Source organism: Cibotium barometz, chromosome 6 (genome assembly GCF_041138505.1).
Source record: "Cibotium barometz isolate CiBa-2024 chromosome 6, ASM4113850v1, whole genome shotgun sequence".
Taxonomy (NCBI): Eukaryota; Viridiplantae; Streptophyta; class Polypodiopsida; order Cyatheales; family Cibotiaceae; genus Cibotium; species Cibotium barometz.
The window spans coordinates 33014292-33039436 of NC_141051.1; the positions used below are offsets into that span (position 1 = coordinate 33014292).

At 46.0% G+C, this 25145-nt stretch overlaps 1 protein-coding gene across 1 annotated transcript in view; it reads left to right on the forward strand.

Annotated features, from left to right (window-relative positions):
* The window catches only part of LOC147637659 (THO complex subunit 4B-like), a 31622-nt gene extending 7219 nt beyond the window's left edge, over positions 1-24403 (forward strand). Inside the window, exon 5 of the mRNA XM_086799486.1 lies at positions 23290-24403. Within this exon, the coding sequence (XP_086655612.1) occupies positions 23290-23425 (136 nt within the window). The 3' untranslated portion in view covers positions 23426-24403. The remainder of the gene's footprint in view (positions 1-23289) is intronic.
* The last annotated feature ends 742 nt before the right edge of the window (positions 24404-25145 follow it).

The following is a 25145-nucleotide window of genomic DNA, read 5'->3' on the forward strand; positions in this document are numbered from 1 at the left end:
AGCATCCCACATGTCTTGGAATCCCCACTAGTACCCGAACAAGAACTTATGTCTAAGAGGATGAACCTCCATGCGATGGGAGAGGAACAATCAGTGACTTCACGCCATGCAGGAATACCTCATGTAGCCCGTGAAGGATACAATGTTTATGGCAGTGGTCAAAATGTATGTCAATGCCATTGCCGACTGAAAATGTACATGCACAACACATGCAACGTGGGCTGCAATTTTCTGTTGGTGGAGGTATTCCGCGTATCTCTCATGCCACTCATGCCTTCGAGTGTGCTCGTGAGGGAGAAGTTATGGCTGAAAATGTATCAATGCATGTTGAGGGGCCAGCCATGCCTCATGCTTATAGGACACATGTATCTATGCCTTATGCATCACCTTTTGGTCCAAAAATGATGCGAGTCTCACAGGAGCTGTCCCAATGGACAAATATGGGGGAAAACATGTTGAGATGCACACACATGCATCAAAGTCTCGTGACTTCAAAGCCGGAGACAAATCTGTGAAGTTTGACACATATCATGGAGAATATGATGCATCAAAGGCACTTGCTTTTATTGCCCAGTTTGATATTGCTTTCAGTGATGAGGATTTCACTCAGAAATCCATGATCCGGCATGTAAGCATGTTCATGAAAGGCACTGCTGCCCATTGGTGGCTCACGGAGAAGCTCTCACCGAATCCTGTTAGATCATGGAAAGAGTTCAAGGAGAGGTTCTATGCTCAATTCTTGTCTCCCAATGCATTGAAGGAGATAACAATGAAGTGGGATTGGGTAAAGCAAAATGAGGGGGAATCGGTAAATGCATATGTACAAAAGTTTTGGAAAGTGCTTTTGGAGGTGTCTCCATTTATGCATGTCACCGAGGCGGAAAGGAAGAGAAGGTTTCGATCGGGATTGCAACCCGTGTACAAAGCGGGATTACAAATGTATCCTGGTCATACCTTACACCAACTAATTGCAGCCGCCACCGTCACCGAGCAATTGGAACTCAAATTGAGTCGATCCAATAAGGCTAAACCCTCATTTCAAGGCAAAGAGAGGGCTGTCCAAAACCTGCAAAATGATGGACAGCCACCTAAAAGGGACCAAAACCAAGCCAAATCAGGTCCAAAAGCTGAAAATAAGTTTGCTAAAAAGCGTTCTTATAAGCCGACAAACTTTGGTCTTAGTGCTGAGAAGAAGGAGCAATATATGCGTGAAGGCAAATGCTTTACTTGTGGCAGCACTGAGCACATGGCAAGAGCATGCCCAAATAAGAAGAACAAAGCTGAAAATGCTAATGTACCGAAACCTAATGTGCATATGGTTCCGGATGTGCTGGGCAACACTTCACATGATAGCAAAGATAGGGTTGTATGCAAAGCTTGGGGACAACTCAAAGATCAGCTCGCTTTGTTCATGTTTGATGATTGTGCATCGGAGAATTTCATATCCACTCAGATGGCAGCTGCTTTGGGTATTGAAGTGGAGGACATGGGTCCTCAAATTGAAGCAGGGGCTACCTTTGTTGGTAGAGAAGTGCAGGTCATGCCTATTTTTGGCAAGTTGTGCATATACATTCAAGGCTATGTGGATCATGAGGATTTTCTTGTGGCGCCTTTGAATGGCTGTGATGTATTGCTTGGAAAGCCTTGGCATACACGTATTGATCCGTGCAAGGCTTACAAGACTAACAGGATCACCTTCATGCATAAAGGCCGAGAACATGTAATTGATGCTGGTGAAGAGGGTGATACTATTCCCCTTGTATCTTATGTACAAATTAAGAAAGTAATGAAAAAGAGTGTTTTTGCGTACTTGATTTTTGTACGAGATCATGTTGAGAAAAATAATGTACATGTAAACACTCTTAGTAATGATAGGCTGAAATTTTTGCAAGAGCACAATGATTGTTTTGTTGATGAGTTACCAAATGAGTTACCACCTGTACGACCGAAAGATCATCGCATTGATCTTGTGCCGGGTAGCTCACCGCCTAATAGGCCAGCCTATCGTGTAAGTGCATCCCAAAAAGAGGAGATCATGAAGCAAGTAAATGAGCTTCTTGAGAAGGGTTTGGTTCAGCCAAGCTCTTCCCTATATTGTTCACCCGTCCTCTTAGTTCAAAAGAAGGATGGATCCTTTCGTATGTGTGTGGATTATAGAGCTTTGAATAAGCTTACCATCAAGAATAGGTTTCCGATTCCACGCATATCCTTGACAAGTTGGATGGATCGGCATGCTTTAGCCGAATTGATCTCAAGAGTGGATATCATCAAGTGCGTGTAGTGCCTGGGGATGTACACAAAACTGCTTTCAGGACAGCATTTGGGCTTTATGAGTATCTTGTTATGCCTTTTGGTCTTACAAATGCCCCGGCTACATTCAATAGAATGATGGATCGCATATTCCGTGGGTACAGGAAATTTACAGGTGTCTTCTTTGATGACATCCTAGTCTTCTCGAAGACCGAAGAAGAGCATAAAGCTCATTTGGCTATTGTTTTTGAAGAGCTCCATAAGCATAAACTCTTCATAAATGCAAAGAAGAGTGAGTTCTTCTTGTCAGAGATACATTATCTTGGGCATATTGTGTCCAAAGATGGAGTGCGGATGGATCCTGCAAGGATTGATACAATACAGAATTGGCCCGAATTGAGTTCGGTGCATGAGATCCGTAGTTTTCTTGGATTATGCTCTTACTACCGCAGGTTCATTCGGCACTTTGCATGGATTGTTGCTCCTTTACATGATTTGACAAAGAAGAAGGCCGTGTTCAAATGGACTAATGTAGAGAGAGATGCATTCCTCAAATTGAAAGATGCAACTACTCATGGTCCAGTGTTGATCGTTCCAGATTTGCAAAAGCCTTTTTGTGTGGAATGTGATGCATCTGGAAATTGCATAGGGGCTGTCCTTAGTCAAGAGGGACATGCCGTGGCTTATGAGAGTCGTAGATTGCATGATGCAGAGCTATCTCTTGGCATTTATGAGAAAGAGCTCTTGGCTGTAATTCATGCACTTACTATATGGAAACATTACCTTCTTGGGGCTGATTTCACTGTGAAGACAGATCACCAGAGTTTGAGGTATTTTCTTACTCAAACTAAATTGTCAGAGAAGCATATGAGGATGGCCAATTTCCTCTCTATGTTTCATTTTCAGATCTTGCACACCCCAGGAAAGAAGAATGTAGTGGCTGATGCATTGTCACGAAAGCCGTATGTAGCAGCTATCTCGGTTGCCTCTCATGGGGACTTGTCTACCATGCGTGATTTGTATCATACGGATGCTGATTTTGCCACTATTTGGGCTGATTTGATGGCTGGTCATGCACATGCCTCATATATGATCAAAGAGGGTTATCTCATGAAAGATAATTGCCTATGTGGTGTGTCTGACATGAGGCAAAAGGTTTTGGATGAGTGCCATGCTCCTCCATATGCTGGTCATAGAGGCATAATGCCTGCTACGCACATGATTGAGCGGTATTTCTTTTGGCCAGGTATGCGGAAGGACATTGTCAAATCCCCACGGATCTTCCCTCGTGATCGATCTTGGTTCGAAACTCGAATCCTGCAAACAAACGAACAACAAACAGCAAAGGGGGTGCAGGCCTGACTCACCTCCCAACCATGACAGTCGTGGGCAAGCCCACAGTCTTGGCTGTCCCCACCGAGCCACGAGCTGAGCTAACTAGGTCGACGTACCGACCAATCTCCTCCTCGCGACGTCCCATACCGCCACGAGGCTGCCCTTGCGGGCCTCGAGACTGCTGCCGGCCTTGGCTGCATAAAGCAGGTGCACGTCTGCACTAGATCCAGGCTCCAAGACCATAGAGCTCTCATAAACTCGCGAGACTCTCTATATTACAATAACTAACCTTGGCCACCCTTTTATAGGCTCTTGGCCGGTCATCGGGCGTCCACACTTGGCCGCCCGCCCGTCCATACTTGGGTGCCCGCCCGTTAGTATAACCCTAACTCAGCTCGTCAATCAGCCTGCCTAGTTCCAGGCTTCCCCAAGCCTCGAAACTAGTCTTGCATGCGTATAGCACACGGTAGATACCAACTGTGCACATGACATACTCGCCTTCCTCTAAGAGCTCACTCCTGAGCTCATTAAAAAGCCAGGGTAATCTCTCTGAAGAGAAGTCAATGTCTCCCATGTAGCGTCCTCCTCAACACGATCCTTCCACTTGATCTTGTATTCCGTGATAAGCGTATGACGCAATCTTCGTTCACGAAATCCAAGAATCTTTTCAGGTTCGTGCGGAATAAATGTCATGTCCTGGACATCTATAATTTCTTGAGGAGTAACTAACTGATCCGCTCCACCCTGTACTTCCTTAAGTCTACTGACATGAAATACAGGATGAACTTTCACATGAGAAGGTAAATCCAATTCATATGCAACTGAACCAATCCGTCGTGTAACATGAAATGGTCCACAGTATCTAGGGGATAATTTCGGAGATCTACCTGTCCGTAAAGTCTCGGAATCTTTCGGAACTCGCAAATACACCATCGTTCCCTCAGAGAACTCTCTAGGTGAACGATGTCTATTAGAATAAAACCTGTCTCGGTCTTGAGCACTTCTAATAGATTCCTTCGCAACTTGTAACATTTCTTGCATATCTTGCAAAAAATTACGTGCTGCATCATGCTGAAGTCCTGAGAATCCTACTGTAACAGGTGATCTTGGTTGAAACCCATACATAAGCATGAAAGGACTAAACCCTGTACTCGTATGCTTAGTACTGTTGTATGCAAATTCTAACATAGGAAGATAATCCTCCCATGAACTTTGTCTTTTGGATACATATGCTCGAAGCATATCCTCCAAAATCTGATTCACTCTTTCAGTCTGGCCATCAGATTGAGGATGATCAGAGGAACTCAAATTCAAAGTTGTTTCCAACTTCTCGAAAACAAGTTTCCAAAAGTCACTTGTAAACTTAGAGTCCCTATCACTGACTATGTCCTGCGGTAACCCGTACAATCTAAACAATTGCTCGATAAACTGCCGAGCTAATTGCGTAGCTGTAATAGTCTTCCGGGTCGGTAAAAATCTAGCCATCTTTGTCAAGCGATCTACCACAACCCAAATAGAATCATGGCCTTGATGTGTTCTTGGCAATCCGGTAATAAAATCCATGGAAATACTTTCCCATTTATTACCTGGGATTTGCAAAGGATGCAACAACCCAGCCTGTCTAAAGCGTTCAGCTTTATTTGCCTGACAAATCTGACACTTGAGAACATAATCTTCCACATACCCTTTCATCTTCGGCCAATAAAAAGTGTGTTTCACTAAAGATAGTGTCCTGTGTACTCCAGGGTGTCCAGCAGAAGGGGCGTTGTGACACTCCCTCAGAATCTTGGACCTAATGTCCGGGATCTGTGGTACACAAATTTTGTCATTACGGAATAGTAAACCATTCCGAATCATCCACTGACCTCCTGCAGCCTGAATAGTAGACTGCGCAGTCACCGAGTCTTGGTCAATCAATGAGCTCCCGTCCTGGATCTTCTGCCAAAATGGACCAAAATAACTATCAGTCCTGCAAAGCCCTCTCAATGACTGAAATAAGTCAGTAGAAATCTCGGTGAACGACAAAGAATTCACCTCTCTAATCCGACTAAGCGCATCTGCAATATTATTCATGGACCCTTTCCGATAACGGATCTCAAAATCAAAATCTTGCATTAACTCTGCCCAACGAGCTTTCCTGCCTCTCAAATCATCCGCATCACACACATACTTGATTGACTGATGATCAGTCAATACCACAAACTTGGAGCCATATAAATAATGTCTCCAAACCTTGAGAGCATGAATCACAGCATAAAGCTCCTTCTCAAGGGTTGGCCAACGAGATTGAGTGTCGTCTAGCTTTTTACTTTCAAAAGCAACCGGTATACCATCTTGAAATAAAGCAGCCCCGATAGCATAGTCACTGGCATCAGTTTCAAGAACATAAGGCCGACTAGGATCAGGCAATGCTAAGATAGGTGCTTCCTTGACTTTATCTTTCAAAAGTCTGAAGGCCATATCCAAATCGTTATTCCAAGTGATAGGCTGATTGGACTTACGTCCACGACCTTTCAATAAGTCGGTCATCGGTAGTGTGAGCTGAGAGTACTCCCGTACAGATTTTCTAAGAAAAACAACAAAACCGAGAAAAGAACGAAGTTGTTTCACTGTTCGCGGTATAGGCCAGTCCAAAACCTTCTGAACTCGGTCATAGTCAATGCTCAATCCATCTCTAGTGATCTTGTGTCCCAAGTAAATGATGTCGGTCATAAAGAACTCACATTTACTCATCTTGGCATATAGTCGATTCTGTCTTAAAATAGATAAGACAATCGTGAGGTGTCTGACATGATCCTCAAGAGTACGGCTATATATCAAAATATCATCCAGGAACACCACCACAAATTTTCCCAAATGTTCACGAAAAAGATCGTTCATCATTTGCTGGAAAGTGGCTGGAGCATTGGTTAACCCAAAAGGTAATACGAGAAACTCGTAATGGCCATACCTAGTCCGAAAGGCGGTTCTTTCGACATGCCTTTCATGAATACGTATCTGGTGATAGCCAGTACGCAAATCTATCTTCGAGAAATATTTCGCTCCTGCTAATCGGTCAATTAGGTCATCTGATCTAGGGAGAGGATAACGGTTCTTAATTGTCAGCTTGTTCAATCTTTTGTAATCTATACACATTCTCCAAGTATTGTCCTTCTTTCTCCTAAGCAACACAGGTGCACCCCAAGGTGATTTACTTGGACGGATCTGGCCCATCCTCAAGTAATCTTCGAGTTGTTTAGCCAACTCATCTTCCTCAGCTTGGCTCATCCTATAAGGTGGAATACTCACAGGATGAGCACCAGGGATCAAGTCAATACGATGATCTACTGCCCGTTCAGGTGGTAAACCCGATGGCAATTCCTTAGGAAATACATCTTGAAATGAATCAAGTATCTTCTGTAATTCTTTGCTTTCAAACACACTTAATTCATTCACATCCATGGAAGGGATGAGAAAAGAAGAAAGTGGAATCAATACACAATGGAAAGCGGTATACAAAGAAGAATCCATTATATTTCCAAAATCAATTGTATTTACAAGAGGTCCCTGAGAGGGATGGATACAATCACCTAAAATACTATACTTGGTGTCCCTATGCTGAAAAGAAAAAATATGACTAGACCAATCTATCTGGACATCAAGAGTCTTAAACCACTTAATCCCTAATAACAAGTCTACATTTTCCAAATGCATGACATAGCATTCCAGAGTATCTTTGTAGTCCTGAATCTGGATTGGAAGCATCTCCACTTTGCGATCCCAAACTTGTCTGCCCGCAGGTAGACGTACCTCATAGGTATGGTCGCTGAGTGTCGTGTCAAGACTCAATTTCTGCACAAGTTTGTAGTTAACAAAGTTATGCGAACTGCCAGGGTCTAAAAGAATGTGAATTTTATGGCCATTCACTTCTCCATAAACTCGGAGAAGATCATGTATGCCAAATACCTTAGAATTGAACAGACAATCAGAACAAGTACTAGGGCGAGAAAGTACAGTAATTGACGTACCTGTCAAAGACAACTGGTTAGCTGCCTTTGGCTTGGGTCCTGCGTTTGACTTGGTACCCTTTTGCTTCGGGCACTCATTACGCATGTGTCCTTTTTCTTCGCAGATAAAACAACGTCCTTCTTTCTTGAGCTTCAAAGCCCTAAGGAGTCGTTTCTTCTTCGCTGGTGTCGAACTTGAACTCTTCGAAGGTTGGTCCGAAGACTTGCCTTCATTCGTGTTAGCCATAGGTGCGGAGAACTTTCTTTTATGCTTGTTCCCCTGCTCGGTAACGGGTTTTGACTTGGAAGAGACCATCGTATCATCATAGATACGAGCTGAATGAATGGCCTCGTCCAATGTTTTACATTTGTTATTTTTAACCTGTAATCGGTACGAGTCGGGTAAACCAGCTACGAAAAACCCCAACAGAGTAGTGGGATCCATCTTTGTAGCCTTCATCTGCAAGTCACGAAACTTCTGGAGGTAGACCTCATAAGTGAGGTGCTGCGAGGTCATGGTCAAAGCTGAAAACCGGGCAACAACATCGTAATCATCCTCTTTCTTGAGGAATTCTTTCTTGAAAATATCTTCAAATTGTGCCCAAGTCGTTGGCTTTGGGTTCAATTCCTTCCACCAAAGCAAAGCTTTGCCGGACAGGAAACCTGCTGCTAACTGTATCTTCTTTCCATCATCATATGGATGAAACTGAAAGTGAACTTGCCACTTATGTAGCCAAGTGTCCACGATCTCCTTGGTTCTCTGCTTTTGCTCGCCCCCGAACGGTTCCGGAGTAATATTGGGGCCTAAAGCTGAAGCCAAGGTATCCATGCCCGAAAAAGTAGAGAGGGTAGTGGTCAAGAGAGCGATGGAGTTCTGCAAAGCCTGCATCTGGGCTGCGATTTGTGCCTGACGTTCCGACGAAGAAGCTTCAAGAGCTACTTTGAACTCTTGGAAATCTGATTTTGACACAAACTCGTCAAAAAGATCGGCATCGGTTCCTTCCGTAGCCGGCAAGCCTTCGCGTTCCACGAGGGGCTCCAACTCTGATTCTTGGGTCGACATCGTGAAGAGGTTACGTGGAGAGAAAATTTGGTCTTTGCACAACAAAAGTGCGAGCGAACTTGAGAGCTTGAGAGCTTGAAAACTTGAGAACTTGAGAACTCGAGAACTTGAGAACTCGAGAAATGTGTGGCAAGAAGCCCACTAGAGGGGTTTATAAAGGTTTCCCAAAAGCCAAAAAAAAACTCGAAAAGCTAGGCTTAGCTTTTGCTTTAGCTTTTGTGTTTTTTTTTGAATAAATATATATATATATATATATTTTTTTAATATATATATATGGATATATATATTTGCTTTTCTTAAAAAAAAAATAAACATCTTGAAACCTTTGGAACCCTTGAAACCTTGGAGGAATCTTTTAAAACTTTGAAAGTTTTAAATTCTTAAAAAAAACGAAGGCTAAAAAAAACGTAGCTTTTCTTCTTTTTTTTTTTTATCCCCCCCTGGATTCGACCGCCGGCGTGCTAGCTGCCGTCGCATGTGCTTTCTTGCGCCAACCTTCGCCTGCACCTGCGCCTGTATAGACCAGGGATCATGGCTAGAGCGCCGGCCTGGGCTGGTCTAGGCGCTGGCCTGCCTGGGCGCTAGCCTGCTGGCGTGAGCGCTAAGGCCTGGCTGGGCGCCGCCTGCGCTAAGGCCTGGCTGGGCGCCGCCTGGGCTGGCTGCGCTAGCCTAGCTGCATGGCGTAGGCGCTCCAGCGCTGCCTGGGCTGGCTGCGCAAGCTGCCTTGGCCGCCTGGCTGCGCAGGCCTAAGGTGCCTGCAGCCGCCTATGGCCCAACGCCAGCGACACCTGTCCCAACCTGCCAGCGTGCAAATCCCGCCAACATGCCAGCGTGCAAATCCCGCCAACATGCCACCTTCTCAAACGCTGCTCTCCTTCGCTCACGTGCTCAAAAAAGCAACGAAATCAACATGCTTTTTCGCTCTTTTTTTTCTGTTTTCTCTCCCTGCAAGTTATGCGACTGCACAACAAAACAGGCTCTTCTTTGCAAAAGCAATCAACCCTATTCAACCTACCATCTCCCATCAACATGGGGTTCTTTGATGAAGAAAAAACACATACAAAACTCTGAAAACTGCAGTATGTACAGAAAAAACAGCAAGCTTTTTTAACACATACCGTACTTCGACCTCTTCTTCACTACCTACCGACTTGCTCGTTCACGAGGTATGCTCTGATACCACTGTCAAATCCCCACGGATCTTCCCTCGTGATCGATCTTGGTTCGAAACTCGAATCCTGCAAACAAACGAACAACAAACAGCAAAGGGGGTGCAGGCCTGACTCACCTCCCAACCATGACAGCCGTGGGCAAGCCCACAGTCTTGGCTGTCCCCACCGAGCCACGAGCTGAGCTAACTAGGTCGACGTACCGACCAATCTCCTCCTCGCGACGTCCCATACCGCCACGAAGCTGCCCTCGTGGGCCTCGAGACTGCTGCCGGCCTTGGCTGCATAAAGCAGGTGCACGTCTGCACTAGATCCAGGCTCCAAGACCATAGAGCTCTCATAAACTCGCGAGACTCTCTATATTACAATAACTAACCTTGGCCACCCTTTTATAGGCTCTTGGCCGGTCATCGGGCGTCCACACTTGGCCGCCCGCCCGTCCATACTTGGGTGCCCGCCCGTTAGTATAACCCTAACTCAGCTCGTCAATCAGCCTGCCTAGTTCCAGGCTTCCCCAAGCCTCGAAACTAGTCTTGCATGCGTATAGCACACGGTAGATACCAACTGTGCACATGACAGACATAGAGGCACATGTACGTGCATGTATCACCTGTCAAAAGGTCAAATTTGATAGGCAAAAGGCACCAGGTTTGCTTCAGCCATTGCCTATTCCCACGCAGCCATGGGAAAGTATTACAATGGATTTCATTATGGACTTGCCATGTACCCAACAGGGTAATGATGCAATTTGGACAATTGTGGACAGGTTTAGCAAGCAAGCTCATTTCTTGCTGGTCAAAAAGACCATCAAAGCTGAGCATATGGTTAAAATATATCTTGCACAAGTGTTCAAACATCATGGAATGCCGAAGTCCATTGCGGGGGATAGAGATCCCAGGACTATAAGTCTCTTTTGGCGGGCCTTATTTGATAATATGGGCACCAAATTGGGCTTCTCATCAGCTTATCACCCTCAAACGGATGGGCAAAGTGAGGCTGCAAATTCAGCCGTGTTGGATCTCTTGAAATGTTATGTGGCGGATCAGAAGTCTTCTTGGGAGAAGTACTTACCGCTTGTGGAATTTGCATACAACAACACGGTGCATGCATCTACGGGAAAGGCCCCGTTTGAGATTGTTTATGGTAAGGTGGTTTTGCCACCCATCCTTCGCACAAAGGATGAGATATTTGCAGCTGATGAGTATGTAAGAGACTTGGATATTGCTTTTGCTCAGGTGTGGACAGCCATTGCAAGGTCACAAGACAAGCATAAAAAGGCTGCCGACAAGCATAGAAGGCAATTGGATGTTAAAGAGAATGATTGGGTATTGCTGAAATTTGAGAAAGCAAGACTTGCAAAGAGGCCTGGCAAAGAGGGTGCATATCCTAAGCTTGCAACCAGGTACTATGGACCTTTTCGAGTGATCGAGAAGATCAATGAAGTGGCTTTCAGATTGGCATTACCTAGTCATTGGCACATACACAATGCTTTTCATGTGAGTCTCCTTCGAAAGTATCTAGGGCCGGAGCCCAGTGACATGGTCATTGAGGATCCACCACAAGTGGATGAGCTTGAGGAGATCTTGCAACCAGAGCAGATTGTGTATCACAAGGAACGCAAGCTTGCTGCAGGCAAAGTTGTGAGGCGTTACCTTGTGAAGTTTAAGAACTATCTTCCCATTGATGCTAAATGGGTAGACGAAGAGTTCTTCAAAGATTGCTCGCATGTGCTTCAGACATATTTGGATGCATTTCAGTTGCGGACAACTGTTTAGAAGCGGGGGGGGGGGGGGGGGGGGGAATGTCACCGTTTGGCCACCCGAATGGTTCACTCTTGCTTTCACACTATGTACATATTGGATTAGTGTCCATGGCTTATGGAATATGCCTATGCAGGTGATTGACACGTGTCATGCTGTATAGTTGGATATGATATTCCGCTGGGACTTGATGTTATCATGCTCGAAATATCTGGAGGACTTGGCTTTCCGCTGGGACTTGTGCCTTTGTGTACATGCCCGGAAACGCCTGGAGGACTTGGCTTTCCGCTGGGACTTGTGCCTTTGTGTACATGCCCGGAAACGCCTGGAGGATTGGCTTTCCACTGGGTCTGGTATTGCGTATACTTGCCTGGAAACGCCTGGTCTTATATGGTTTCATGAACGGAAATTGCTCATGCCAATGCTGCATTGCATAGCATCTTTATGTGCTTGCCTGCAAATGAAATTGCATGCTGTTTTCATGCCTGCATGACCTATGTGTAGTTCCGTGTAAGGGGACGCCCGCCTGTGAACCGTGCGTGTGAAACTGTTTGCTGACATGGTTGTGTGGCATGTGAACAGGTGGTAAGTATTTCCCGATCTAGGCTCAAATAGCCCTTAGGACTTAGCCAATATTTATAAGTGAGTGCCTACCATTTCATTAAAGTTTGGGCGCCCAAAAGTCACTTATAAATTATGACCTCTTCCAAGTTCACACTCACTGAAGTCCCGAGGCGGACAAGACTCAATGTCCAAGACTTGATCCTCCCCTTTTACTCATAAATGGGCATCTCCCCGTGTCCCTTCACCTGATTGGACCCCAATTCACTTACTTATTAAGAGAAATTCGTGTTTTCTCTTCATGAGGATTTTTGGAGGCTGAAAACTCTGTTTTTCCACCATTTCTCTCCATTTCCAAGCTCTCCATAGCCATACCCAACTTGCTAGGGTGTTTTCCAAGCTTCCAAGAGTGTTTCCAAGTGCTAATCACTCTCCTACTCACTCCCAATGACTGAAATTCAGCAAAACAGCTCTCATTTTTGCTGTAATTTCTGGTCTTTTTGCTGAAAACCCTAATTTCAGCCTTCCTTTCTCAAGTTGAACCATAGGGGAAGCTTTCCCAAGGTTCCCTTCATCCTCTTGAAGACTTTTGTCGCGAAGGATTGTGGCAAATCGAAGATATCAACACTTCTAAAGCTTCCAACGCGAAGGCTTCCGCTTGCAACAACTTCTATGAAGACGGGTAAGGTAATTGGACAATGTATTGTCATTACTTACTTAGTAGAAGGGCAGGACTCCTTGTTTAGCCGCCCTGTGTAGCGCCCAAAAGTCACTTGTAAATTATGACCTCTTCCAAGTTCACACTCACTGAAGTCCCGAGGCGGACAAGACTCAATGTCCAGGACCTGATCCTCCCCTTTTACTCATAAATGGGCATCTCCCCGTGTCCCTTCACCTGATTGGACCCCAATTCACTTACTTATTAAGAGAAATTCGTGTTTTCTCTTCATGAGGATTTTTGGAGGCTGAAAACTCTGTTTTTCCACCATTTCTCTCCATTTCCAAGCTCTCCATAGCCATACCCAACTTGCTAGGGTGTTTTCCAAGCTTCCAAGAGTGTTTCCAAGTGCTAATCACTCCTACTCACTCCCAATGGCTGAAATTCAGCAAAACAGCTCTCATTTTTGATGTAATTTCTGGTCTTTTTACTGAAAACCCTAATTTCAGCCTTCCTTTCTCAAGTTGAACCATAGGGGAAGCTTTCCCAAGGTTCCCTTCATCCTCTTGAAGACTTTTGTCGCGAAGGATTGCGGCAAATCGAAGATATCAACACTTCTAAAGCTTCCAACGCGAAGGCTTCCGCTTGCAACAACTTCTATGAAGACGGGTAAGGTAATTGGACAATGTATTGTCATTACTTACTCAGTAGAAGGGCAGGACTCCTTGTTTAGCCGCCCTGTGTAGTATTTCTCTTGTCCTATGTGCTCTTGAAGATGTTGCTACCTTGCTTGGTAGAACATAGAGCCAGTGGTAGAGAATATGGGCACTGAAGTCGGGCCGGGCATCAAGGCAGCTCCTTGGTGATCTACATCGACATACCATTGTTTTCTAAATGCTGAATTTCATATGCATTGGCATGGAGGATTTGGCAATGGATGCTCGTGAAACTATGTATTGAATTTCTCCAATAGTAATACAATTTACTCAAGGGAGGGGTCGGCCGTTCCGGCTCATTGTGTGCCTCTTGTTAATTCAGCAATTTACTTCTTGTATTTGAGCAAGTGTCCTTCAAATCTTAGTGTATTTAAGTGTATTGATTAGCATTGTGTTCAACCAAGTTACAGCAATCAACGGTAGTAGCAGCAACATCACCCTGTGGCGGCAGCAACAGCAGGCAGCAGTGGCCAATTGCAGCGACAGCAGGCAGCAGCGGCCAACTGTAGCAGATTTCGGCAGCAGCAGCATCAGCATGAGCAGCACCTGGCGGCAGCAGCACACCTGGCGGCAGCAGCACATTAGGCGGTAGCAGCAGCAGCGCCCATGCACAGCTGCAGCAGCAGCAGATGGTGGCGGCAGCAGTAGCACCTCATGCGAAGCAGCGCTCCAGGAGATGCGCGTGCGTACCATCCGGCCACCTTCCCACACGGTGTAATATGCGGAAGCTTCGGAGAAAGATCGGTAACTTCAAAACTCAGAATTCAGCACTCTTTTTGCGACGGAAATTAACGCACAACACTTGAAAGGAGAAGTGCAAAAAATAGAGAGAGAGAGAGATGGAGAGGACACAGTATTGGGTCCCAATTACCCTCTGTAGGGCCCCCACCACGGATGGTGTATTTGCTTTATTAGAATGATGTAAATCTGAAAACAAATACAGAATTCTTGACCTTTCTTGGTTGGGAAATCCCTGCCCTTGACCTTCAGAAGTCCACCCTTTTGCTTAGCAATCTCCTTGGCTTGTCTGGCCCTTGATTGGCTTGAGCACTTGGTGAATACTGAGATGAATTATGGGATTGTGGACCTCTCCTATTTATACTACCTTTCAGGGGCAATCGGCCAGCATAAGAGCAGGCGGCCAGCAGCATATTCCCACGATTGAGTATCTTCAGCATTAAATGCTCAAATAAATCCCAATAAATGTTGCGTAAATTCCCTAGCAGCCTGGGGAGGCAGGCACTTGCTTCTAGAAGGCTGGGCATAGTCTTTGCCCACAATCCATGGGTTGGGCAGCCTGTATGGGCTGCCCCATACTTGCCCTACAGCCCTATGAAGGCTGTAACCTCCTGAAAATAGCCTTATTTTAGCCTTAGGACTGTACTACAGCCCTTCCATGGTTGGTGGGTCTAGCTTGGGCCTTCTTGGCCCACATGGGGATGGTTTTACACATTCCCATGCCCATACTAAGCTCCGGGGTAGCCCTATGGGTTGGCCCCTTGTCCTAAACATAATCTACTCAGTGATCTGGTATCCGGTACCATACCAGATACACAGTACCACTGACATCATTCTAGAGGGAGACTCACAACGCGGACTGGCACTGTTTCACATGCAGGACAGTGCACACCTGACCTTGGACTCATGTGCAGGACAATGCACACCTGACCTCGAACGACTGAGATGGATCCCTGGCTGACTCGTCCCGGACTGGGCTCACATGGGACCAGTTCACCATCCCAGGTCCTACATCTTCTGTATAGAAATGTCTACGTGGCATCCAAGTGCGGGATGCACGTGACATCCCCTTCTGCTTAACTTGTCGGAAGTTGCATAGCCTCCAAATAATCCGTTAATAATGCTGGATAGTCTTCGAAAAATTCTTTGTCGAGCCATACCGCTTCATGAGTTTATGGGTCCTGAAACTTCGTGAGGAACTGTCGTAGTCTTCGGTCGGAGCCATGCTTGAAACGGTGCAGAAGGATCTGTTCTGGAACCATTACTTCTGCTTCATCCACAATGTCTGGTTCCGCTTCGTCTTTGACCTCTGAAGGGGGTGGACCTGCATATGGCTTTAACCAACTGACATGAATACATCGTGCATAGTCCAACTCGGAGGTAGCTTTAACTGCATAGACACCTCATTAATCTTTTTTCGGATGGGAAAAGGTCCGAAGCTCCTGAAAGACAACTTTGGGCATCGCTTGTCCACCTGCTTCAATCTTTGCTTCATAATCCGAAGATACACCAATCTCCTTCCGAAAACTTCATATCCCTTCGGTCTTTATTGGCCTGTCGAGTGTAGGCCTCTTGCGCTTTAGCCAATCTGTCTTTTACTGACTCTAGGATCTCCTGGTAAGACTCCGTCACTCTGTTCGCCTTCGGTACTGAAGACGAAGTCTTGGTTAACAACGACTGGAAAGGTCTTCCAAACGCTGCCTCATATGGAGTCCTGCCAATAGCTAAAGAAAAAGAGTCATTCAAAACAGCTTGAACTAAAGGCAAAAACGATTCCCACTTACCTTGCTGATTGTGGACATAACACTTCAGCACATCAAAGGCCAACTGGTTGTATATCTCTGTCTGGCCATCTGTCTGTGGGTGGAATGCACTGGAAAAATTCAACTTAGTACCAAAATTATCAAACAATGCCCTCCAAAAATGACTGGTAAACTTGGCATCTCGGTCTGACACTATGGTTCTAGGAATCCCGCCAATCGGATACCAATGCCGAATGAATAACTGTTCCTTGGCGGTCACATTGGCCCTGCAAGGAATAAGCATAACAAATTTGCTAAACGTATCAACAATAGTTAAGCACTGCGTATTACGCTTACTCGGACTGGGAGGCAGATTTGTGACAAAGTCCATCGAAATGTCCTGGAAAGGACCCTAAGGAATTGGCAAGGGCTGTAACAACCCTATCTTCTTTCCACGAGGAGCTTTTACCTTTTGACAAATGTCAGTATTGCCGTTCTAATTTCTCCAGAGTTGAATTCATGCCCCTGTGACCACGTGTAATGGTGTCATGGGCATCATGGAGAAGAGCTGCCTTGAATGACTTCATGACACACAGTCGGCCTTTGTAGAAAAGCCAACCATCGCGTATCAGAAAGTGGCATGGTCCTGTGGCATCCAATGCCTGTTCCCACTGAGTACTGAATTCCTCGGAATCCGCGTATGTGTGCTTCATGTCCTCTAGTCCTGTACCAACAAGGTCAAATCTAGTGGTCTGAATCGTAGATACTTGTTCCTTCCTGCTTAAATTTGTCGATCACTCCACTGTGCACTTGGCATCGTTTGAATCCAGCGCAATGCCTGATGGTCAGTGTGAATCTCGAAGTCACGGCCATACAGGAAATGTTTCCAATGTTTCAAGGCCTGTATACCTGTAGGAGTTCACGATCATAGATTGCGTAGTTCTTTTCGGCGGGCAGTAACTTACGAGACATGTAAGCTACTGGATGACCATACTGTTGCAATACACCTCCAATTGCGATGTTACTCGCATCGGTGATCACTTGAAATGGTTCGTTCCACGAGGCAAGGGCTAAACAAGGCGCTTCTGACAAAGCCACCTTGAGGTTCTGGAATGCCTCCAACGCTCGTGGAGTCATTCGAATCTTTTGCCTTCTTGTTTTCACTCCCTTTAGCAGATCGATGAGATCTGCCGAGAGATCAGAAAACTTGTCAATGTGGGTGGAATATGCCTGGCATATACCCACAAATGATCTAATGTCATAAGATGTCTGTGGTACTTTCCAGTTAACAATCTCGGCCACCTTAGCCGGATCAAGTCGAATGCCTTCAGCACTAATTATATATCCCAAGTAATGTACTTGGAAGAGATAAAATTCTGACTTCTTTTCATTGACGTAGAGCTCGTTGCTTTCCAGCAACTTAAGGACTTTCTCCACATCAATGTCATGCTGCTTAACTGTAGCTGAAAATATGAGTATGTCGTCCAGAAATATGAACACACACTCTCCAATCAACTCCCGGAAAACACGCATCATCATGCGGTTAAATGTAGCTGGGGCGTTCGTCAAACCAAATGGCATGACCACAAATTCATAGTGGGCCCGTTTTGTACGGAAGGCTGTCTTGGGGATGTCCCCCTCTACAATCTGTACCTGGTGGTACCCACTGTTTAAATCCAGTTTTGAGAACACCTTTGCTCCATTCAGCCTCTCGAGAATATAGTCAATTCGAGGCATCGGGAATCTGCTCTTGATAGTCAACTTGTTGAGTGCACGATAATCGACACACAACCGGGAAGACCCATCTTTCTTCTTGACAAACAAGATCGGTGCTGCAAATGGCGACACGTTGGGGCGAATGAAGCCAGCTTGCAACAATTCTTGGAGCTGGTGGTCCAACTCCGATTCCATTGCCTTAGAAAGGCGATACGAAAACTTGCTCGGGGGTTCCGAGCTTGGGAGGAGGTCAATCCTGTGATCCTCCGGTCTGGACGGGGGGAGCTGGGGAGGGAGGCTGTCCCGAAGAAAAATCTTCTGGAACTTTTCATGGAGAACCGAGTACTTCTCGGAAGCACTGGCCACCGTCTGGGCTGTCTGGATGTAAATCATCGCACACTGTGCGCCTTTCCTGACTGCTCGCTTAGCCTGCAAGTGGCTTATGAGCGGAAAGTTTGGAATACCTGGCTCACACTTAATGGTCACCGGTGATTCCGATTGATTTGGAATGTGTGCTTGTCCCACTTGACATCAGGAAGAAACTTGTGAAACCACTAGATACCCAAAATTATGTTTGCTCCTACAAGAGGGGCAACCATAAAGTCACGCACAAACTCTATGCCTTGAATCACTAACTTAGCACCTAGAGCTTCATACTTGACGCTCGTTGTCATACCTGTGCTAAAACCCTCAACCTGCTTGTTCACCGAAGTCAGCTCGAAACGGGCACACCTAGCGGCCTGTTTCGTGACCACATCCTCCGTGTTGCCGCTGTCAAACAAGACAACGACTCTTTGGCCACCTATGTAGCCAAAGGACTTGAGCAATTCGTTGCGCTCATACTCCTAGTCATGGGCGCCCTTCTGCTTATCTTCGAGCTCGCGGCTAATAATTGCTCCAACTGAAGCACCGGGGTTTGAAGAACCAGGGTTAGCCGCTGGGATCTGTGTGGGAGCTGAGCTCACCACGGAAGCTGTGGAGGCGGCGGCGGCCTTTGGAGGCTTCTTCGGACAATCCCGAGAAGTATGTCCTTTTGTATGACAAAAGAAACATTTACCCTCCTCCTTGTACTGAGAAAGCTTCTCAGCACTCAACTTGCCACCTGTCTTGCCTGCCTCCGCTTTCTGGTCTGGAGTAAGCTTAGACGCGTTGTTCGAGTTCTTGGAGCCAGAGTGTCACCAGCCTGGACATTTCCCAGTCTGAAAGGGGTCTGGTGGACTCCAGGATGTTTAAATATTTGGAAAGTACAAGCTTTGGGAATGGGGGATTATCCTAGAATACAAAGGACCACACTCCTAAAATTTAGGAGAGTTGCTATTTTTGGCCCGACTCCGATGGAAATTCTGTTCGCGTCATTACATCTGGAATTAAGCAGATACCAAGAGTTGGCCAAGTGCCTATGACAGAATGTCTACCGGTTGGGATATTTTTAGAGATAAAGTTTATGGAAGGACCCATCTCTTAGATTGGGACATGTGGCAAGGAGGTGGACCAAAGTGAGACAAGTGGCCTGACACTTGTTAGAAAATGAATCAAAGTGAGACAAGTGGCCTCACACTTGTCACTTCAGCTATTGTGTGGCTCTCCACTTGTTATTGTAGCCTTCTCTTGCCATTTTAGCTCATGGGAGGCCCAAATCTATAAATTGGAGCCCTCTCTCTTCATTAATGGAGGCTCTCTTGCTGCACACTAGCCTCTACCACCATTGAAGGCTTCTCTAATGATGGCTACTCTCTTTCTCTCTCACTTTAAGGCTGCCCATGAAGAATACCGGCTGTATGGGACTGTTTTGGAGGCTTCCATCGCGAAGAATTATTGAAGGCAAGGGTATTCAATCATTTATTATGATTTCTAGCCATTGTATGTGTTGTACCAGCATTTGTACTTGCTGTACTTGCTGTACCAGCCACCATACCGGCTGTACCAGCCACTGTACTTGCTGTACCAGCCACTGTACTTGCTGTACCAGCTTCTGTACTTACCTTACCGACTGTACCAGCCACCGTACCGGCTGTACCAGCCACTGTACCGGCTGTACCAGCCATTGTACCTGCTGTACTGGCTGAATGGAGAGTTGTACTTGCTGTACCCTTTCTATTGCATGAAGACCCGTGGTTTTTGGGGAAGAATCAGTATCCACACGGAGGTATATGGATTATCTTGTTGGCTCGGCATTTCTACAGCCTATGTTCCGGCTCAGTTGCCTTGTGTTGGGCTGTGTTATGGCATTTGTATATGGATAATCCGGCATCTCCCGTGGGGAGAGTAAGGCCCTCAAAGCTGGTACATGATATTATTCTCCTTGGGTAATAAAATACTCCAAGGGGGGGGTCGGCCCATTCCGGCCTCTATGCGGTGTCACGTGTGCAAGCTCCATTTTCAGCATTTGTGGATGTTTTGTCCAGCTTTATGTTTTATGCAAAGTGATGATGGATATGTGTTAAGGCTGTGGCTATGTTTAAGTGTTTTAATATGCATTGATGGTATCAACAAGTGTGTCAAAGGCCCTAGTCCCCCGGGCACCCGCCGCCGCGAGTTACACAGAGGCTCCCGGGCTCTGTCCTGGGGAAGACCCCGTCTGGTTCTGGCTTTTGAAGACCCCGTCTGGTTCTGGCTTTTGCCCCCCGAGGTGTTAGCCCTGGGAGAAGCCGGCTGGGAAGTCTTGGGCTTGCCACCATTGTGTTTCATTTCTGCACTCTGTGCAAGCGAGAGTGCGTCCTCAAAGGTGGCTGGCCTAAACATACGCACGTCTCTTGGATTTGCGTGTCTAGGCCATACAAAAACTGCCCTTTCTTGTCCGTATCAGATAAGCCTAATTGCAGACACAAGGTCGAAATTTTATTGGCAAACTGAAGGACTGGTTGCGCGTTCTGACGCGCTCCCCTGAACTTGTCTTCGAGTCGCTCAAGGTAGTGGGGCGGTAAAAACCGCTACTTAAGGTCGCGGACGAACTCGTCCCACACATAAGCTGCCATACCTTCTCTGGTGTGGGTATGAGCCCATTGAGTCCACCAAGGAATGGCCTCACTTTCCAAGTACCAACTAGCTAAGATGCGTGCATTGGAGATGCGACAACGAGAAGACGACGCCATGCGACACGTGGAACACGAGCGTTACCTCAGAGCTTTGGACGCCAGATTGACACCGGCGGTGCTCTCGAATCATTTTTCCGAGAAAATGAATTTCAGTAAGTATAATGGTAAACTCGATCCCACAACTCTTTATTCATGGTTACATCAATTTGAAGCTTACTTTGCTGCAGTGAGGAAAACAGATACTGACAAAGTGATCTTAGCTAGTTGGTACTTGGAAGGTGAGGCCATTCCTTGGTGGACTCAGTGGGCTCATGCCCACACCAGAGCAGGTATGGCAGCTTATGTGTGGGACGAGTTCGTCCGCGACCTTAAGCAGCGGTTTTTACCGCCCCACTACCTTGAGCGACTCGAAGACGAGTTCAGGGGAGCGCGTCAGAACGCGCAACCAGTCCTTCAGTTTGCCAATAAAATTTCGACCTTGTGTCTACAATTAGGCTTATCTAATACGGACAAGAAAGGGAAGTTTTTGTATGGCCTGGACACGCAAATCCAATGGGAGATGCGTATGTTTAGGCCAGCCACCTTTGAGGACGCACTCTCGCTTGCGCAGAGTGCAGAAATGAAACACAATGGTGGCAAGTCTAAGACTTCCCAGCCGGCTTCTCCCAAGGTTAACACCTCGGGGGGCAAAAGCCAGAACCAGACGGGGTCTTTCCCAGGACAAAGCCCGGAAGTCTCTGGCTCCAAGAACTTGAACAATGCGTCTAAGCTTACTCCAGACCAAAAAGCGGAGACAGGCAAGATAGGTGGCAAGTTGAGTGCTGAGGAGCTTTCTCAGTACAAGGAAGGTAGATGTTTCTTTTGTCATACAAAAGGACATACTGCTGATTGTCTGAAGAAGCCTCCAAAGGCCGCCGCCGCCTCCACAGCTTCCGTGGTGAGCTCAGCTCCCACACAGATCCCAGCGGCTAACCCTAGTTCTTCAAACCCCGGTGCTTCAGTTGGAGCAATTATTAGTCGGGAGCTCGAAGATAAGCAGAAGGGCGCCCATGACCAGGAGTATGAGCGCAACAAATTGCTCAAGTCCTTTGGCTACATAGGTGGCCAGAGAGTCGTCTTGTTTGACAGCGGCAGCACGGAGGATGTGGTCACGGAACAGGCCGCTAGGCGTGTCCGTTTCGAGCTGACTTCGGTGGACAAACAGGTTGAGGGTTTTAGCATAGGTATGACAACGAGCGTCAAGTATGAAGCTCTAGGTGCTAAGTTAGTGATTCAGGGCATAGAGTTTGTGCGTGACTTTATGGTTGTCCCTCTTGTAGGAGTAGACATAATTTTGGGTATCCAGTGGTTTCACAAGTTTCTTCCTGATGTCAAGTGGGACAAGCACACGTTCCAAATCAATCGGAATGTGTCAAACACCTCGGTGACCATTTAGTGTGAGCCAGGTATTCCAAACTTTCCGCTCATAAGCCACTTGCAAGCTAAGCGAGCAGTCAGGAAAGGCGCACAGCGCCCAGCAGCAACCAACGGCAGTAGCAGCAACATCACCCTGTGGCGGCAGCAGCGGCCAACTGCAGGGGCAGGGGCAGGGGCAGCGGCAGCGGCAGCGGCAGCATCAGCATCAGCAGCAGATGGCGGCAGCAGCACATCAGGCGGCAGCAGCAGCAGCACCCATGCACAGCAGCAACAGTATGTGGTGGCAACAGCAGCACCTCATGCGTAGCAGCGCTCCAGGAGATGTGCCTGCGTATCATCCGGCCACCTTCCCACACAGCGATCACCACACGGCCACCTCCTCACGGCTCGCCACCCTTCGCCCTCTTCAAAGAAACGATGCGCTTTTTCAAAAAAACGCTAAAAAGCAAAGGTTAGAATAAACGCATGCTTTTCAAAATATAATAATAATATTTTTAGCAATCAAAGGTTTAAAAACCTTATAACTTTAAAAATCCTTTTTGTCCCCTTTCACACTTGGGCTGGCCACAATTATAGGTTTTCCTTTTCATACCCAAACTTGATGCCTGTCCACATTGTGTGGCCCGTGCCCGTGCCCGTGCCCGTGCCCACCTGCTTGTTGTCCAGAGGGAAAAACACAGGGTTGTAACAGTTGCAATCAAAAGTGAAAATCATTTGTCACCCTCTTCATTAACAAAGTTCATATCCACCACCCTGCTAATTCAGACTAAAGTGGAAGAGGGTCTGGATTCCCTGGGGGCCGGCTGTTTGGCTCTCTAGGGAGACTTTGCCCTCTCTGGCGACTATGGTCCGCTGAATGGCAGTACCATGAGGTAAAATGGCAGTTCTGTGTCCTGATCTATTTATCTATCTGCTTTCTTTGGTGCCACCTCGATTGAGTGTGTGTGTTGTGAGCTAAAAAATTCTGTAATGGAGGTCTGAGTAGTTGATCCTTCCTCCCTGAGTGTAGCTGCATCAAGGTCTCTCTGTGTGTGCAGTTCCATCAGGTACATACCCAAAAATTCCAGAGAGAGAGAGAGAGAGAGAGAGAGAGAGAGAGAGAGAGAGGGAGGGAGGGAGATATCCTTTGTCTTATCTGAAGCAGGGGTACTCGTGGTCGCGGTGGGCCATCTAGGAGAGGCCGTGGGAGAGGACGAGGAGGCAGAGGATCAGACAAGTCTGCAGCAGATTTAGATGCTGAGCTAGAAGATTACCATGCTGAGGCTATGCAAGTTTCTTAAGTGCACGACTCGGCAATCCTAGAACATATAAGCAATGTCTGGTAAAGGCTTTGCAAGTCTGTTTTGAAGCTCTGAGCAGTGTTTGTCCTTTCACATGGGAATACAGGGTTTGCAAGTTTGTATGAAGCTTTATAAGCTGTGTTTGGTCTTTCAAGCGGAGTACTGCTATTCCAGATTCAAAGGCTCTTGGGTTCTTTCACTGATCAGGATTTATTTTAGTAATAGATCCTCAAAACTTTTGAGAATTTGAGCAGAATTTTGTTCTCCTTGAACTTTTCTCTATTCTTGCCATTGAATGTCCGAGAACATGCTATATTGGTCCTGAGTGTACTCAGCGGTATCACTCTCTCCTTCATCAGGACCAGGGGTACATCTTGCCCTGTAACTCTTGGCATTGCCCACCCTTAAAGATCATACCAATTCTGGTTTTGGGCAGCTCATACTCTCAGGCTTGTCTATATTACTGGTTTTCAAACATCAGATACAAGCCTTGCTTGTACTTGAACAGTATGGAGTTTTGGTTACCTTCAGGATCAGGCACAGTTTGCTCTAAATTGGCAGAGAGCTCAACGATTTGGCAGTGAGCTCAATGATCAAGATGGACTACCTCTTAAACCGCAAACCGCTTTGGTCAATCAGATCAATCATCACACTAGTAGCAGAAAATTTGGAACCTGGGGAACGGGATGGTCCATTTGAATATCTGTGCACGTCTTCTTAGAGCACAAGAAAGGCAGGCGGTGGCAGTCCCTCCCTTGGGTTGCTATTTATAAGGTGTGTTTGTTTTTTGGAGGGTTGAATTTTTAAGTTTGAGGTCTTATGTTTTAGGGCTAAATGTTTAATTGCCTCTTATTAACACTCTCTATTATTCATGTCTCACTGTCAAGCACTGTCAAGTGAGACGTCATATAGATATTGTCCTTGACAGTCAATATTTCCATGAATTCATATATGAAGATCTCTACTTTGTTTGTGGAATATAGCTTGTTCTTACCTCTAGTGGAGATTGTGGAATGGCAGTCCTTCCTATTTATAAGGTGTTTGTTTTTGAAGGGTTGAGTTTGAGGTCTTATATTTTCGGGCTAAATGTTTAATTGCCTCTTGACACTTGCTCTATTATTCTTTGTAAACCATGTCTCACTGTTAAGACATTCAAGATTTCCACCAATTCATATACAAAGATCTTAACTCTGTTGGTGGAATATAGCTTGCTCTTACATCTAGTTGTGATTGTTGTTACTTTTTGGATCTCAAATTATCTCAATAAGATTTAGGTTCCGAAGTTGATGTTTATGATGAACATTCCGAGTCCCAGTTTGCCTCTATAGAAATGACAAGGATGCCTCACATGACCTAATATATGCCTAAATATGGTGTAATAGCTGCCCGATTTCGTAGATTTCTGGCCTTTGCGCAAGCAAGAATACTTTATTACTCAGTTAAGTAATCAGAAGACCATGCAAAAGGTTTGATCCGTACTATGGGATGTCAAGATTCATGATTTTTAGGATTTTAGAAAGTGTTTTTACGCAATGTTGAGAGCTTGTAAGCAAGCCCTTTTAGTGGTCGCGTGTCTGAAATAACAAATTTCACGTGTGCGCACACTTGTGTGGCCATTATGTGCATAGTAATATAATCTCTTCTTTGTAAGTAAATCTCATTTTTTTCTTCCAGGTGACTATTTTTAGGTGTTGCATGCGAAATGCTTCAGAATGAGAGT